Source organism: Nannobrachium achirus (genome assembly GCF_963921795.1).
Source record: "Nannobrachium achirus genome assembly, chromosome: 13".
In the NCBI taxonomy this organism is placed as follows: Eukaryota; Metazoa; Chordata; class Actinopteri; order Myctophiformes; family Myctophidae; genus Nannobrachium; species Nannobrachium achirus.
Window position 1 is genome coordinate 26987450 of NC_137833.1, and position 18272 is coordinate 27005721.

Consider the following 18272-nt stretch of genomic DNA (forward strand, 5'->3'; position numbering starts at 1 on the left):
TCTAAACACATAAATGACCATCTGCCTCTTGTTGCTGGTACTAGCTAGCATCAACATCTGTTAAGCATTGTTAAGGAAGATAACTATCTCATATAAGCGCATAACAGCACTCACTCTAAATAACCGCTTAATGTATTAAGCTGTATATATAATGTATTAAGCTGTATATGATGCCGTGCTTTGAATAGCTACAGTATACGTACATGGTTACTACAGCCCTCTGTGTCCCTTATTCTATACCTTGGGAGCTTTTTAAAATATTGAAAAAAAGAATACAGTCCTGGGGATTGAGGGTGGAGGGAGGGTGGGATAGGGGAAGGAGTTTCTATTTGTATTTCTATGTTTTATATCTTTGGAATATATATTCAATTTTAAGACGTGTACACTCGCCCCTGGGCTTTGTAAAATAAAATAAAAAAGATTTTGAAAGAGAGAAAAAACAATACAGATAATTTAGGTCAATAATAAAACATTTCTTATATCCGAACTTGACTTTGTGTTAACAGCTTGCTTTGAAGAAAAGCTTCATGATGCTTCTCCTCTCTTGTACCGGTATATAAAACGCTCAGTTTCACTAAGTGTTCTCCGGCTGCCCCCTCTTTGCGTGCTAACATTTCTTCTGTCTTTGTTTTTCTGTCCCACAGATCCAATGGGTCCAGCTGTCCTCCTGAATTAGCAGAGTGCTGTGAAAGGAGAACGCGCTCCGCTGTGCTCCAACACTTCTCAGACACTTGTCCTTGACACCCAAATGGTGCGTGTCTGTCGTCGTGCCAGCGGCCCTCTGTGAGTTATGGACTTGTGACAACGGTCGGTCCACTGACTCGGGAGAAAGGATCTCCCGCCCCTCCCTCCCCCCGTGGACCCCGATGAGCAACTTGCATCATGTAAAGACGAGGGGTGCCGAGTGTCTGCTACACAACGATTCCGCCGACAGGATATGAGTGTTTTGAGCCCCGTGACAGACAAGAATTCAAACGTTGTGGGAACCGCGGTGAGGCCCAGAGAGGCACCCCAAAGCCATGCAGCCAGAGGAGCTGTTCAGCCGGAAACTCAAGGCCCTGAACGGGAGCATGGGACCGCCGGCCTCTAGTGCACAGGGCAAGTCCGACGGCGGGGGGAAAACTAACGGCACGCCGGCCATGCCTAAGATGGGTGTCCGAGCCCGGGTGACCGATTGGCCCCCCAGGAATGACGGGTGGGACGGTCGGCCCTCACCAAACTACCAGAGCGTCATAACATCCTTTCAGAATGGTCAGCAAGACCAAAGCAACGAGCAAAGCGAGCCGGTCTCCCTGGACTCGGACTACTCGGACGATAAGTACACGCTGAGCGACCTCCTCAGCCACTCCCCGCTGAAGGGCCTCCACCCCATCCGCCAGCGCAGCAACAGCGACGTCACCATAAGTGACATCGACTCGGAGGACATCATGGACCAGAACGCCGTCAACCCCAACACGGGGGCCTCGCTGCACCGGGAATACGGCAGCACGTCCTCCATTGACAGGCAGGGTCTGGGGACCGGGGATGGCTTTTTCACCATGCTCAGGGGCTACCGGGTGGACACCATGGACCACCGTAGCGTTCCCCCCTTGGGGTTCCCCGAACTGCTGCGCTATGACACGGCCCTCTCCCCCAGTCTGCAGACAGCAGCCCAAATCTCCCGGGGTGAGATAGTCCACATTTCGGGCTTTGACTACATAGACAGCTCGCTCCTCTATAGCCGGGAAAGGGAGAAGTCTTTCATGAGGCGGCTCAAGTCGGACTCATCAGAAACGTCTCTTTTTCGGAAGCTGCGCACCATCAAGAGCGAGAGTGACGCCCTGCGACTCTCAATGGAGGAGGACAGGCGGCCGCTCAGCTTTCAAAAGTGCTTTGCCCACTACGACGTCCAGAGCGTCCTCTTCAACATCAGCGAAGCCGTGGCGAGCAGAGCCACTCTGAGCCAGAGGAAGAACACCACCACAGGGGCCTCGGCCGCCTCAGCCGGAGGGGCAGGCGGGCCCGGTGCCGAAGGAGGGGTGTCGGCATGTAGCCCTCCCGTGTTCGAGTCCCCGCTGGGTAGCAGGGAGGACCTGAACCCCAAGGAGAACCTCGACCTCGACGAGGGCGACGGGAAGAGCAGCAGCCTGGTGCTGAACTGCCCGCACTTCCGCAACGAGATCGGCGGCGAGGGCGAGCGGAGGATCTCGCTCTCGAGAGCCAATAGTGCCAACTACTCCGGTGGAGGGGAGAGCTGCTCCTTCGAGTCGTCCCTGAGCTCCCACTGCACCAACGCCGGAGTGTCTGTCCTGGAGGTGCCACGGGAGAACCAGCCCATCCACAGGGAGAAGGTCAAGCGCTACATCATCGAGCACATCGACCTGGGAGCGTACTACTACCACAAGTTCTTCTACGGAAAAGGTGAGGCATCGGGGAGGCCGTGGTGCACACGTCGTCTGTGTGCCCGCAGGGACGGTGGGCAGGTGATACAGGGAGGGTATGAATGACACATTGTTGAGGGGGTATGAATGACACATTGTTGAGGATTAGCACCGTCTACAGTCTAATAAATCCTAATCGCTCTGTTTTCACTTCGAAACAATACCGTTGCATTGTGAGGGAGAGCCCGTACAGAATGGAACAGCCCCTCCTCAGATTTCCTGACGGCCCAGTTATTTTAGTAGTGCTAGATGATATAAGGGTCCGGACAATAGAGCACTTGTGTCGGGTGTGAGGGTGTGCCTTTCACTTCCTCAGGAGGAGACGAGTGTCCGTGTCCTCCTTGCGGTATCGCCCTCGGCCCCTGTAGACGCTGTGATCAGTCGAGTGCGAGGTGAGTCGGGGAGTGGGGGGGGGGGTGTTGCAGCTGTCCCTCGAGGGGGACGTTGGAGCGTGAGCACCCCTCTCACATGAAACCATGAGGTCAGCAAAACCATGCCAAGGTCACCGGCACTCCTCATTAAAAAGACCCAGCGCTCCGACTCTGGGAACGCCGTGTCGGCCCTGACCCCGTCGCCACCGTGAATGCCGTAACTGTTGTTCCCTCTCTGTCTACTGTGTGTCTCTCTCTGTGTCTCCCGTTCATGGGTGTATTGGGTTACCCGTTCTTAAGTACTTCCCCAAAAAGAGAAAAAACAGCTGCTTCACCTTTCACATTGGGAAATTCTTCACAACACTGTTACACTGGACAGTGTTTAACCACATGAACCTTAGCATCCCTATTCTGGGGGAACCATAAATAGCAGATCTAATAGTAGATCAGCTATTTTCGGTAAAGAAGTTTAGTGTACAGTGAAAACAGGAGGGGGACTGGTATTGGGAATCCCTTGGGCATTCATCCAACTATACTAGTATAGAATGTAAGCGGTTAAACACGCTGCATGTGAGCTTGATGCAAGGCAAGCCTGCAGTGGCGGCTATTTCCAGTACCTTTACTTCTACTCCACTAACATCTGAGAGACAAAACTTTAGTTACTAGTTACTAGGTTTTGATTATTATTCAAAAACCTATACATTAACCACTTCAGCCCTATAGCCTATACATTTTGGCCATTTGAAAATAGCTGATCTACAAGCTCACAAAGGGCACATTTACTTACATTTTCACATTTTATTTACACAATGTTTTACAGTATGTTTTTTTTATTCACTTATTTTCATAAGAAATTTCACACACAAAATATCCAGTGATTAAATAAATCGGCATCAGCCTTAAAAAATGTATTTGTCAGAAAAATATTTTTTTCCCCACAAAAACTACAACAACCACTGGTTATCAGTGTTATCTATTGTCCCTGGTGGTGTACATAATAACATAATTGATCTTTCTGTGCTTTATGCAGGACGATGTAGAAATGTTGTTTTCAGATGCTTTTTGAGGCAATTTTAGATTACGCCTTTTTTCCCCCTCTGTACAAACTATAGATTTTAGGCCATGACCTTTTTTCCTATAGGCGTTTTATTGAAGAGACAGGTCTGTCATCACCTCTGCGCACACACACACACACACACACACACACACACACACACACACACACACACACACACACACACACACACACACACACACACACAATCACACACACACGTAGTGTCTCCAGTTTATGGCAGGCTTTTATCACCCTGAACTGGACTTTGATCCTATTGATTTCCTAAAGGCCACTCTCTGTCCCCCATGGCTAGGCTGCTGTGATGGAGGCAGAGGAAATGTAGCCTATGTATGACCATGTATGGTCACACATAGACCTGGACTGCACAGGAGGACATAATAGTGGTGTATGTTCGCTAGTGCAATCTGCAATGCCCGCCCGGCTGTTCGGAAAGCTGCGTTGATTTCATCAACTAAAACCGTGACGAAAATGTTTCGTCGACTACCTTTTTTCACATCCAAAAATGAAATAAAAACTAAGCTATCGTGACTAAAGCTAAGACTAAATATATTGACAATTTCGTCTACAAATAAAAACTACACTACAATGTTAGGGAGGGACTATAGTGAAGGAGAGTTCCAGTAGAACTAAAAGATAAGTTTTGTTGCGCTAAGTTGTTAGGCTCTCAAAATAGCAGATCTACAAACTCCACAACACATGGTGAGCGTTGTGAGCTGGTACAACAGATAGGCTATTTTCAGCTTGCAACCAAGTGTAAAATCTACCATTACGGCGCCATCAAGGCCCGCCAAAATACATTTTAGTCGACCCAATCAACTGTAGATTTAAAGCTAGACTAAAACTAAAACATTTCAGATGACTAAAATATGACTAAAACACTGCTGAATCAATGCCAGTCTGGCCGTTTGGAAAGCGTACCTGTCAGCTCAGGACGATTGCTTGGCTCCCAGTATTGCTACTACCAGCGTTGTCAGGGGAGGGGGGGGGGGGGCACAGTGGCTGTTTGGAGCGTGTGGCATTTGGCCATTTAGAGCAGGCCGATTGCTTGGCCCCGGAGAAGTGCTGAGTGCAGCGCTGTGGAGGACCGTGGTATGGCTGTACGTGTTCTCCAGAACTGCTTTCACTCAACAGCACTGCTCTCCCTTTTGTCCCCAGTTATTATGGAGTATACGCCCGCCACGTGTGTGAGGTCGATCGGATGGACGGTTCTGGAAAAAGGCACTGATGGGTTTTAGATTAATTCCCATGTTTTAATTCCTTTAGAAAGTTATCCTTTCCCAGAAGAGTAACACCACAGTCAGTCAGAGTCCAAGAAAGAGGCAGCACACCAATAAGTCAGTTTGAAACTAGAATTGAATATTTCAATAATAACGTTTTGTTGCTTGTTGTTTTCTTAATGTGTTAAGCCGCAGGGGGTCCGGGGGGGTAATCTGCCTAAAATGTATGGCACAAAATGACAATGATTGTGCCTAGTGTTCACCCACCAAATGTCAGCTAACCCCTGGAAATGCACAAATGATATGTATTTGGTCCACGGAGCGGCTCCATGGCCTGCCCATCCCAAAATATTTTGTTCCAGGGACCCCCAGAAGTAAATATTTGAGTTAACAAGACTGACCTATGACTGTCTTGATCCAAGGCTAAACAAGCGAAGCTTAAACCAGCGCCCTCCAAGTTACACCACTTTTTATGTCAAGGACCCCTAAATTGACACTTATTAGCCAATGGACCACCATGAATCACTGCTGAATCACCATGCCCATGTTAGTTAAAAAAAAAAAAAAAATCTCATGAGGCCCCCAGCCTGTGTGGGGCCCCAGGCGGCTGCCTATTTTGCCTGTATGGGCTGCACGGCCCTGAAACTAAGACTAGCCTACCTCCTTTATTTATTATGCACCCAAATACCCTTCATGAATTATTTTATTTCATGATGGCCCTACACTGTATCTTTTTTGCAATTATTCTTGAGTTAAATTGTCCCATTAGAAATCTAATCCACATGACTGGCATAGCAGAAATAATAGAACAGAGAGAGGGGAAGAGAAGGGGAGACTTGTGGATATAATTATGCTCAGCTGCAGTTATTTTGTTACTAGTGACAAGAGGAAAACCTAAACATGCATTGCGTTCTACCTTTTCTTTGCTGACATCATTCCTGAAAATTGTGGGGCCCCCCTGCGAGGAGGGGGGTGGGGGCCCTTTTGCAAATGATGACGGAGTTATATCTGTTCAATGTTATATGAGTCATACATAAAGGTTTCCTATGTAAATAAGCTGAAAAGCTTACTAGGATCTCCTTTTAGTTGACCTTGTACCAGTGAACTGTACTGTCATGAAACTGTACCTTTTCCTATGCAAACTTCTAATAAAGTCTTCAATCAATCAATCTCTCTGGAAGAAGTTGCACATGAACTCTGCTGGCAGACTGAGGCGCTCCAACACGACCACTAGCTAAATGCTGGGTGCAGTAAATGTATTTATCTGCATACAGCCCAATGAGCCCATAATATTAACAGCTACATGTTTGCTCCAAACATTCTGATGTATATTTCAGCCAAAGTGCCAGTGGTACAACATTAGTACAAACAACAACAACAACAACAACAACAACAACAACAACAACAACAACAACAACAACAACAACAACAACAACAAAGAGAGAGAGAGAGAGAGGGTGGATTACCTTTCTGTGCTCTTCTTTTTTGGGAATCAAAACATATATTCCTTTCTTGGTAAGGGAAAGCTAAAGGAGTGCTCATTAACTACATTCCACACAGCTGTGTGGAGACTGGGCCAGCAGGCGGGGGAGGGGGAGAGAGAATTAGACTGGAGCAGTAGGGAGCATTTGGGTGTGTGCTGTGTGGGGGCCCCCTCTGCTGGAGGCCCCCCTGCATTGCGGGGGTTGCGTGCCCCTCCCCTACGCCACTGCACACAGTGCTGCAAACTGTGCAAAGTGCATGATGATACTCGTCAATTCTGCGCTTCTTTATTAACTAATTTACTTTGCTCCATTGTTGGCTAAATGACGTTTCGTTTCGGCGTCTTTTGGGCAAATCTGAGCTGCAGTTCATCTAACTACTCTCGCCGTGGTTTCAAATAGGGAAATTAAGTGGCGCCTTTCTAATACGGCGACGTGAGGCGGGACTACGGCTGCTATGACGTAATCGCAGTTGCGGTCCAAACCGTTAAGCTCACAGCCGGCGGCGACGGAACCAACAATACACAACGCCACCGCCTGGCGGTGGTAAAACACCCCTTCCACTGACAGCTGTGGTTCTCATGGTGACGTGTCTGTCTATGCCACACGTGTCGAACATAAATACGGACAGAAACAAAGACAACACTCCATCGCGCATCAGCCTACTTAACGAGCCGGTGAAAAAGATGCCTGCTGATCGCATATACAGTGTGTGTGCGTGTGCGCTATGATGATGCCTGTGTCAGTGGCACACACAGCTCTAAGACTAGACCAGGATTTCTGTACCCCTACGAGGGCTCAACTTCAATAAAAATAAACTAAACTACTTCACTACTCACCGAACCAACGGTAGTTTTGCGTTGTTGAAAGTCTATTCTCCGCGGTGGGCAACCTCTCAGCACCCCACCCACTCTGTAAAATACATTATTTTTGGCATGAAATAAAACGCATCCAACTCAACCGCCGCTTATTCCCGGGTTGTGTCTGCGCTGGTTCGAGGTGGGTGAGTTTTATTTCATGACAAAAATAATATATTTTACAGAGTGGGTTTGGTGCTGAGAGGTTGCCCACCGCGGAGAATAGACGTTCAACAACGAAAAGCGACCTTTGGATGGGTGAGTAGTATAGCATATAATGATACTTCTAGTACAAATTAATATATTATATTCTTATTTGTGCAACTTTCAGTGTTAACGTTTAAGCCTTTTTCCTTCTCTCTCTAGAAGTATCATTATATGCTATAGTAGCGAAGTAGTTTAGTTTATTGTGACTGAAGTTAATGCCTCGTAGGGGCTGAGAAATCCTGTTCTAGTCTTTGAGTCAGCCGACTGAGCTAGATGGGGACAGCTCGCGGCAGAGCTTATTCAACATGCTGTGTGGAAAAGTGTAGCCTATTTACTTTCGCACAGTTAGTGGACTGTTCACTGAATTCATTTATCCCAGATAATAAGGCCTAACATTAATACTAATAATAATAATAACACACTTTATTTATATAGCAGCACCTTTCATACAGAGACTGCAGCTCAAAGTGCTTCACATGTAAAGAACAAACATCACGATTGCTTCACAAAAAAAAGGAGAAAAGCAGTAATAACAATACAGTGTAATTATAACCCGAGTTCATGCAAAAAATGCGTCCACAGTAGTAAAATCAATCAGCTGATCTCGACGTTGTGAGCGCTACGTGAAGAGGTGCCTTCTGCCGTTGTAGAACTGACTGCTAAGGCAGCGAGGTTTAACGAGGGAGGGCGACTTGTGCCGAGGCACAAACGAGGGATGGCTAGTGGGCAGTGGTGCTCGATTCCACATCTATGCTATATGGTGAGGGCACTAAAATACGCTAATATACGTGAAGACAGCCTGGCTCCGCCCGGCCAAATACCTTCCGACACGTATATCGCCCTTCCCAAACCAAACAAGGGGGGCTACTTGGAGCGACTAGCAAAGCCCACTACAGGAGGAGCACCCGATTCGACATACTGTTGAAACTCAGGGGCGGGCCTCTATATGGAATACACGATACGCCGCCCGCCTGGACTATCCAGGGGACATTTATCACTTTCCCATGCCCACGTGACTTCCAAAGTGATTTCCAGGGGCTAGGTAAAGACGTTTTGCTATCACAAAACGTAATAATTGTATTAAGAGGATAGTGCAGAGTTCAACTACAGTACAGCAAGTCAATAGTTCACCCATAGTTGCTTTCTGCCCTAATAGACAGTTCTTGACATGATTTTATATAGTTACTGTAAGACAGTAGGATGGGTCATATCATAATGATGTCATCGTGTAGAGAGGTCAATCACAGGCGGACATGGCCTTCGTCAGTGGATAGAATATAACAGAGTTGTTGACTGATGGTGTAATCTTGTTGTGACGGCTTCCTGCCGTCACTCCATAAGGATAAAGATTGTTTACTTAAAAATGGTTTACCAGTTAAATATCAGACCCTTGTGTCAAGGCTGTTGGAATAACAATGTTAGAAAAACAGGGTTTTGTGTTGGATCATAGAGGGACAAACAGCACAATTAATAAATTATCTGTCATGTACAGTAGTTTGACCTTAACTCATTCATTCATTCAGCCTATCCCGAACATGTTCGGGATATGTTCAATCCAAAACAATTTTTTTTTAATTAATTGACTTACCCTGAGCTGCTTGTAGAGTCGTGGGTGGTCCTGGCTCGTCCTACGCTAGCCAGCTAGCCATTTTACATGGTCCGACGATATATTCCATTAAAAATGGTTTAAAATACATTTTTGAGACCCCCAATGTTCACCGAATGTTCAGCGCCGCTTCCGGAACGTAGTCCAGTGTGCCTATCCCGAACATGTTCGGGATTTTTAATGAAATGAATAAAATGATCCGAGGCCTTCTGAAGCCTGAGCCTAAATTTAAAATCCAGTGGTCCAAATCCTGGGGAAGCCATGCCGGCCGTGAGCCGCGAACGTAGCCGCGAATCGCCGCCGAATCCAATGAAAAACCACATCTTTGGAGGCCCATATCTCTGGATTGTGTTTTTAGGGATGTGGCGCGAGGTTTATTTACGGCGAAATCGCCGAAAAATGATCTTTAAAATGACAAAATGGGAATAGCTATTCTGTTAGCATTATCATCCGGGACCTTTCCATGACGTGCACAAACGTGAGCACGCGCGTCACTGCAACGTGAGTCCCCGGATGCTAATGCGCTCGCCTATGGGAGAAAGCCTGGCATTCTTTGGCGCCATCTAGGGGCTGGCACTGGTAGGGTTAAGACAAAATTGGTACAATAATATTAACCAAACTTTCCCAACAGGCACAAGACAATCATACATAGAAACAGAGATTCTATTAATTATATTCTATTATATCATCGTTGTCGGGTGGAAACCTTGTATGTCCAAAACCGTTTTGTATTTATCATTTTAAAAATGATTGATACTAGTGAAAATAGACGATCTACAAGCACACAACGCCTCGCGGTATATCGGCTATTTTCACTCGTTTTGTGCGATAGTCTTGATGATGAAGCAGGGCTTTTCTTTACGAAAAATATTATTTGAAATACGAGGTTTCTGCCCGACAGTGACGATATATGTATAATAGGCCCTATATACAGCAGGTAGATAGATAAATGTATAGTAGGTCATGGTATGGTATAACTGTAAGGGACCTTGTACAATAACATTAAGAGTGGGGACATACATTAGAGAGGTAGAGAGAGGATATGACATTAATGACAGTTGGGAGTTGGGAGCAGAGCTGGCTCTACAAAACACTCAACCCGTCTGATTTAGACCACCGCACAGAAGATCCAAACCAATTATGACAAAGTAACAATTGATTAAGTAGCAATTAACCATTCAAAATAGCAGATCTCTCTCGGATGTTGTAGATCGGTTATTTTTGGCGAGGGACAACAGCATCGTATCTGACAAAATATAACTCGGGCTTTAGGATGCCTAGAGGCCCCGTTGTGTGCATGTACAGTATGCACCCTGCCCCACACCATGTGACCTTATGCCTCATGGAGCATTTCCCATCAGCCCAATGTGCCCGACAAGCCTCGCATTCCTCAAATACTTTGTCCATATTTTTGCTGCTTATGGTTCATATATTATTCATGTGGATATGTCCTCCACCCCATTGTTGAGGGTAACACTGATACCAGCCAGTGTATTGACATGGCACGCCCCGGAAGGCTGCTCCAACGGGGCCTGGCCCTCTTTTTTTGGAAGTCTGAGATGCTTTCAGATTGTCTGTGCCCCGAATCCCCTGGTGAGGTTTCTCTTTTGTTGTGGTGCTGCTGAATCCTGGGTCTTTCTCCCTGGCTTTAGCCTGGATTAGGGGCTGTTTGCTTTAGGCACTGCTGTGCCTATGCAAAGCCCTGCTCCTATCCATGCCCCAAACCCCCCCCCCCCCCCCGCTCCTCCTATGCACACACCCCACCCTGTGCACTCTCACTCCTGGATTGTTGGAGAGAAAGGGAGCAAACAGGTTTATTTTCATCCCATTGTTAATTGACTGTAATCTATGTCCTGTCCTATCTCAGTTATTGTTTTACAGATATCTTTACGTTTTCAGAAGGCTTACACAGAAAAATCCTCACTCAATCCATTCATTTGTACAAACATTGAGGATTTTACTGTTGTACTATATTGTGTGTGTTACTGTCTGTCTGTCTGTCTGTCTGTCTGTCTGTCTGTCTGTCTGTCTGTCTGTCTGTCTGTCTGTCTGTCTGTCTGTCTGTCTACCTGTCTGTCTGTAGACACTCCAGAAACATTGATTCTTACTGTAGGTATGGGTAACAAAATAACCGATGAAGTGTTATTTAGTAAAGCTGTGATTGAATTACAAATCAAATAGAGTGCTGTCATGTTGATATTAAGCGCTGTAGGCATCTGAACAAATGTTACGTTGTAAAACATCTAACAAATCCTATGATCCTAAATGAAATGAGCATTAGGCTGCCTCGTTCTGTGTCCTAATGGCTTGTTCTTTTAAATGTTGTTGCCATAACAAAGACAACGAGGTCAAATCAGCCACAGGAGGGGGGCTTCTAATCTGAAGTGGAACCCCACTGCTCTCCATAATCAGGGATCAACAAATCTGCCAGAGGACAGGGCCAGGTCTCTTGAAACCATTTGCACTTTTAATAATTTATCAATTATCAGAATCTCTGTCTGTCTGTCTTTCTGACTTTCACATATCACGAGAACCGCCCATCCAATTGTTTTCACACTTGGCGCTTGGCGGGTATATTGCCGAGGACCTAAAGAGTTGTGTCGAGTGTGAAGTCGATTGGATGAGCAATTGTCGAGATCACTGCAAGCAGCCATTCTTCGGTTTCTGAGAACGCGGCAAGCAGCCATACCGCAGTTCTCGACAACGCAGCACTTTCGGTGGCCAAGTGGGCACACGTTACAAACAGCTACGCACTCTGAATGGGCACACCCCCTACAACGCTGCAAATAGCAAATAGAATTTTAGAGATGGTCATTTGATAGATAAGTGATCACAGATTCTTGTACCAGCATTACAGTGTGATCTGTTTCATGGTTAATTCTCACAGCTCCATAATATTTTTATGAACTGGAGTATTGTTTCTTTTCTCATCTCAGTGAAGTGAATTTATCAATATGAAATCCCACATACAAGGTCATGTTTTGTGTGGTCTTTTTTCATGAAAACCATTTCCTCTATGTTTGTCTAATTCTAAGTGGACTTGTTCTCCCTGCAGAGCATCAGAACTATTTTGGGGTAGATGAGAACCTGGGCCCAGTGGCAGTCAGCATCCGCAGGGAGAAGCTGGAAGAGGGGAAGGAGAAAGATGGAATGCAGCACAACTACCGGGTCACCTTCAGAACCAGCCAGGTAAATGGTGTTCTAATTATGCTCTACTTTCACTACTACTGTGTGTTTATAAGGAAATAAACTACATATAACAAAGGTTAACAACTTTCAACCTGGCAGTCCTCTTTTGGTCATGTCATTATAGGCAAAAAACTTGACAAAAGAAGCAAAAACTAGCAAATCTACAAGTTGTGTACAGCTTGTACTGTATTTTGTTTAAGTGCTTTATTAATCCTACATTAATCAGTTTATTTATTCTTATTTCTTTATTATTAAATAGATACTTGAAGATTTGACTGTGTATACGATCAAATCCTTTAAAACTTCCCTGTACCTCTCTCCCCTCCCTCCCACTGATCTTCTATAGTGTCCATCTCAATAAAGGCATTTATATAAAAAGTGGGACTGGACTGCCCTTTCCTTTTCTTTGGTTATTAAAAATAGATTTCAATAGGTTTCATCCGCTCACTGTGAGAGAAACGGTAGCTGGTGGTGATTTCGTCTTTTTATAACCTGCGCCTCCCAGCTCCACTGGAGAATAAGCTTTCAAAGGACAATATTGCTGGTAGAGATGGAAATCTAATCCTGCTTGGGTTTTGGACTGGTGCTGGTTTAGGTGAGCTCGACAGGAGAGCTTGGTTAAGCAGTGCAAGAGTGCAGGAATGTTTAAGTAGTACCGAAAAAACAACAAGTGGAGACTTCCTCCTCTCTCTCTTTTCTCCTCTCCCCTTTCTCCTCTCTCTCCTCTCTCTCCTCTCTCCTTTTTCTCCACTCTCTCTTCTCTCCACTTTCTCCTCTCTCTCTCCTTTGTGGCTAAATTAAGGAGGTCAGTGGTTTGCAGAGCTGTGTGACTCAGTCAGTCAGTCAGTCATGCAAACACTGATGCAGTCTATCGGAGAGTCGGTTTGATACAGTAGTTCAACCAACACATCACACGTACGTGGACAAGCATGCACCGTGGGTGTGCACACGCAGGCACGTACAATGGCAGTAAATCACGTACAGCCTAGGCCCTAGACACACACAAACAGTCGGTCCCTCATGTGTAGAAAGCTTCCATTGATTGATGCCGGGGTGGTCCTATCCTCTGAATAATTCAGGTGAGACAGATGCACCAGGCAGAGAAATGTCACTGATATTAAATGCCAGTCTTGGTTTGAAGCACCGCTCTCTCTCTCTCTCTCCAGATAAAGGCGTGTTATCTGGGTCATGCTAGCCCTGCGAGTAACACTGCATACACTGTTTCAACTCCCTGATCACTAGAAAGTCTATCTGCATGAACTCATGCAAATCTATCTCTCTCTCAGCCACCCTCCCTTTCCTCCATGAGACTGGAAACTAGTCTGCCTTTCAGCGTGCATCTCTGCCAGAGAGCCATTGTCTATGCTTGTAACCATTGCCCATAGGCTTTGCAGACACACTATGAAATGGGGGGTGCTGTTGCACGGTGGGGTGGTTTGTGAAGCAAATCTGAAGCAGTACAGATCAACTATTACTGACACATTCATGGTCTGAACAGTAAAATGCTGCTAAACATCGTCTGTACAGTTAGCCCACCTCAATTATTTATCAGATGAGTGCCTTAATGTTGTCTGGTGGAGCCGGTAATGGTGCTATATTGGCCTAAATAATGATCTCATGAGGATGTTATGTCTGCATTACATCAGCCCACATATCAGCCATGTGTGATCCATGTTATGCTTTATTATTCAGCAGTTTTGGATTGCAATGCACCCTATTAAAACTCCAAATTGTAAGTTCTGTGTTCTAATGAGGTAATTGCAACACTAGAGCCGAACTACAGTACAACAGAGAGGGCATCTAATGTCCAATCTGGTGCACTGTCTGCTTCGAATAACTTTGGCATTGCCACCTAAAGTATTAATGTCCTACCTGACATCGGGATCTAAATTTCATAATGGAAGAGTAGGGAGACCAACCAACTTTTTTTCCTTACTGGAACTATATCTGCACTGACTTTGACCTCTAAGGACCTTCCAGGGAGGGTGTGTTTTTGTGCGTCTTGCCGCATCACCCTTTCTTGTTTATTTTTATTCTTTTTTGCTAGTTGTTTTTATCGCTCTGACCTTTGGACACTGCACTATTAGGTTGTGTTAGTAATTTTCTTTTAGTATTTCTGCTTGTGTTTGACTTGATGTAGAGATACCTGTTGCACTAACTAGCATTGACTGTATGGTCACTTTGATTTGGGCACTGTATTATTTTTTGACAGTCGTGCTTTAAGACACTTTATGTATATATATTATTCGTTCCCTTTCCTGTTGTACCTTGCTCTTACTGTACTTACTGTACTCTGTACTCTGTTCTTGTTTCTTTTTATCTTTTTCATACTTCTCTGTAACTTTGTAAATAGCCTTATACTGCTGTGCTGCCTCTGGGCAACAAATTTTCCCCCTTGCGATAATAAAGGTATCTATCTATCTATCTAACCACTGCAGATATGTTCGGTGTATTGTATGAACATACAGTACTCTGCCACACAGATTGGTTAAAATAGCATTGTATTCATTAAAATAGGTTTTGAATCTGAGATTTAAATTAAATAAGAATAGTTTTGTTCATCAAGTCAACAGTAACATGCTGACTGTGACACATGGGCGCAAGGACAGTAGAACCTCGGATGCATTGCAAAGGAACAGTACCAGTCGTGCAATAGGCAGTATAGTAGGTGTAATTAACGTCAATCTTCACATTGTGTCTGTCCTCGTAGCTCACAACGCTCCGCGGGGCCATCCTGGAAGATGCTGTTCCGTCCACGGCGAGACATGGGACAGCCCGGGGACTACCACTGAAGGAGGTGCTGGAGTATGTGATCCCTGAGCTCAATATCCAGTGTCTACGTCTGGCCCTCAACTCCCCCAAGGTCCCGGAACAGCTACTCAAGCTGGACGAGCAAGGGGTGAGTACAGTAACACCGGTTGGCTTGTAAACGTTCGCGTGGATTTATGACCACAGACTGCATGTCATCTTATCAGCATTCCCAGACAAAATGTCCACGTCTCTGCAAAACACATTTGTCGTGAACAATGGTTTGACATCTTAGATCGTCAAGACGGTCAACTTAGCGCTGTAGCTGCTGCTACAATACAAAACTAAAGGGACGGTCATCGATTTGTATTAAGAGAAACTGCTTTGCCCTGAAAATGCCATGTCAAGAAAGAGCAAGTCCAGATTTTTTGTTTTGTCTTCTCATGGCAAAACATTGCCTGGTAATACATTGATGACATAGTTCATGGCTTCTTCATCACAGACTCAATTCAACTCAAAGTCTGACAAGGTAGCTAATCAAGATTCTAACTGCTTTCCACAGCAGAGGATGACAGGAATTTAACATGTAGGACGGCCACAGTGTACTGCCAGGGTGACTTTGTAGGACAAATCCTCTGTCTGGGTCATGGCATATGTCTAAGATTTGGCTGAGTGCAGCCCTCCTGCTCATTCACACAGTTTCACATATTGGATGCTGCCGCACGCATCCTGGTTCAAGGGCACCTTGTTGTGTTCCTGGGTGGATTTGAATCCGCAGTCTAGCAATAAGGAGCCTCCTTTCGCTAACCCTAATTGATGGAGGTATTTCGATCTATTGGTGTACTTTGTAAGAATTTGCATCTGTGCAAATAACACTACTGGGGCAAAGCTTATGTTGGGATGGCAGGAACCGGTATGCCATCTGCGGGGTGCCTGTCAACACTACTTAAGATATTCACTGGCTCCCAGGTGGATGCAAAGGACAGCCAATATCACACTTAAATAGAATCAATATGAATCCCTGGCTCACAGTAGTGGCCATCGATTTCTCTGACATGCTTTTTCTGCTGAAAGGACACTCAGACACAGACTCGGTGTAACATCTATCTTCACAACGTATTTCATCAGGGAGAAACCGAGTTGATATCATGTCTGGATGGCTGAGGACGCCATCTTCCATTATCCTCGTTTCAGTGTTTCAACGGTAATGGAAATTAGAGCCAAAGCTACTCCACATTCACAGTACAGTAGAAGAAGGATATTCATTAATTGTATGATCTTAAGCCCTTTAGTTTCTCACTGAGTCTGTGCGTGTGTGTGTGTGTGTGTGTTACTGTAGTGTAGAGCTTGTCTAACTTTGAGAGAATCACTGGATTATTAACGTAATTGCATTGGTTAGCTTGGCCCATCCCTCCGACTGACAAGGGACAGGCTCTTATAATGGAATGTGTCAACTATGTCCCTCTTGTACGTCCAGATCTTTTTAACACACTGCTACTCTCCCTCTCTCTCTCACACACACGCACGCACGCACGCACGCACGCACGCACGCACGCACGCACGCACGCACGCACGCACGCACACACACACACACACACACACACACACACACACACACACATTTAGTGACCATCCTTAGCGGATGTGGATGACAGCCTTTCTAACTCACAATCCCAAAGCCAATTATCTGCATCAATCAGCTCCACACGTGTTTGAGGAAGGTCTGTCTGCTGGTTCCCAAACACTGGGTCAGGCCCATTTTTTTTATGGGTCCCTTAATTCTTTGGTCTCCTACATTTTGTTTTTAATTATTATTGTCTAGAGAAGACTGTCGCACACCCAGTAGTTCCTCTCAAGCAGGTGCGTAGGTCACAAAGCAGTATAATTAATGAATTTCAATGAAGAAATATACCCGCACACTTGCACGTTCCAGAGATACATTTTATTAAATCGTCGTTAGACCTTCCTCAAGCTCATTCTACTAAATTATTATTGTCTAAAACATTTTCAAAAAACATTCCCCCCCCCCAAAAAAAAAGGTAAATTTTTCATGAATAAATCAAAGAAAAATTTAAGAAATTCCATAAATTAGACAACAAATGTTTAAGAAGTAGTGAAAACAGACGATCTACGAGCTCACAACGCAGCGTTAATCAATTTTTACGTATTGTTGCGATCTACAAGCTCACAATGTGTCGCAGCACAATGTGTCATACCACAAAGCATAATCTAGGCAATTCATTTATGTAAAAAAAGATTAAATGTATTAAGTATTCTCCCACGCCTACGACATGAGAGGCTGTCTGGACTGACACTCAACCTTGAGACATCGAAGAGAGAGACGAACGTGGAGTGGAATTATTCGTCTGTGAAACCTGGAGCTCTTTGTGAACGAGCCATGGAGGAGGCGAGACTTGAAGCTGTTCCAACTGGCACCTTACCTCAGCGACCTAAAAACCAAACACAACTGTTGCCGCCAGTCTTATATTTGCACATTGGTATTTTCGTACGCTTCTGTTTTAATCATTAATGCGATGCTGACCGTGCCAGTGTTAGGCACCCCATAATCTTAGTTTTGGGCCCGAAGCTTTCAGCACCCAGCTAATGTGTTTGTGTGGGGAAGTTGAGATTCGGCAGGAAGAATCTTTAGATCTCATAAAGCGATGAGAACATGAGAGTGCTTTGGCAGACCTATTTAGTTTGGAGTGTGGAATTCAGCTCTGGAACTTAACTGAACTTTTAGCGTGCATTGTGTGTGTGTATTGCATGCATATTATACCCGTGCAAGAGCGTGTGTGCATGCCAAGTCGTTCTCCACGGCCAGGGAAAAGAAAGGACACCTGCTGAGTGAGATGTTCCTGGAGCGATTATGGTCCACAGTCGCCATAATCCAGCACTGCTTAGAAAGTTCCCTGCCTCGTCAAAAAGCGTAATAGATTACTGTGTTCTAATGGTCCATGACTGTAACAAGAGCACATGCCATGTGTGGATGTATTTTAGATCACATTTTAGATTGGTGTGAAATGGCTACATGCTGGACCGGACTGGGAAAAGCATTTGGCAGGTAATCAGATTTTGAGATGTGATTTTAGATGGCG

The 18272-nt window shown here is 45.2% G+C and overlaps 1 protein-coding gene across 1 annotated transcript in view; it reads left to right on the forward strand.

Annotated features, from left to right (window-relative positions):
* Positions 1–937: 937 nt before the first annotated feature.
* Positions 938–18272, forward strand: part of LOC308296965 (signal-induced proliferation-associated 1-like protein 2) — a gene marked incomplete at both ends in the record, with an annotated part of 82867 nt that continues 65532 nt past the window's right edge. Inside the window, 4 exon segments of the mRNA XM_080740331.1 lie at positions 938–994; positions 996–2400; positions 12293–12426; positions 15137–15325. Coding sequence (XP_080596457.1) covers positions 938–994; positions 996–2400; positions 12293–12426; positions 15137–15325 — 1785 coding nt within the window.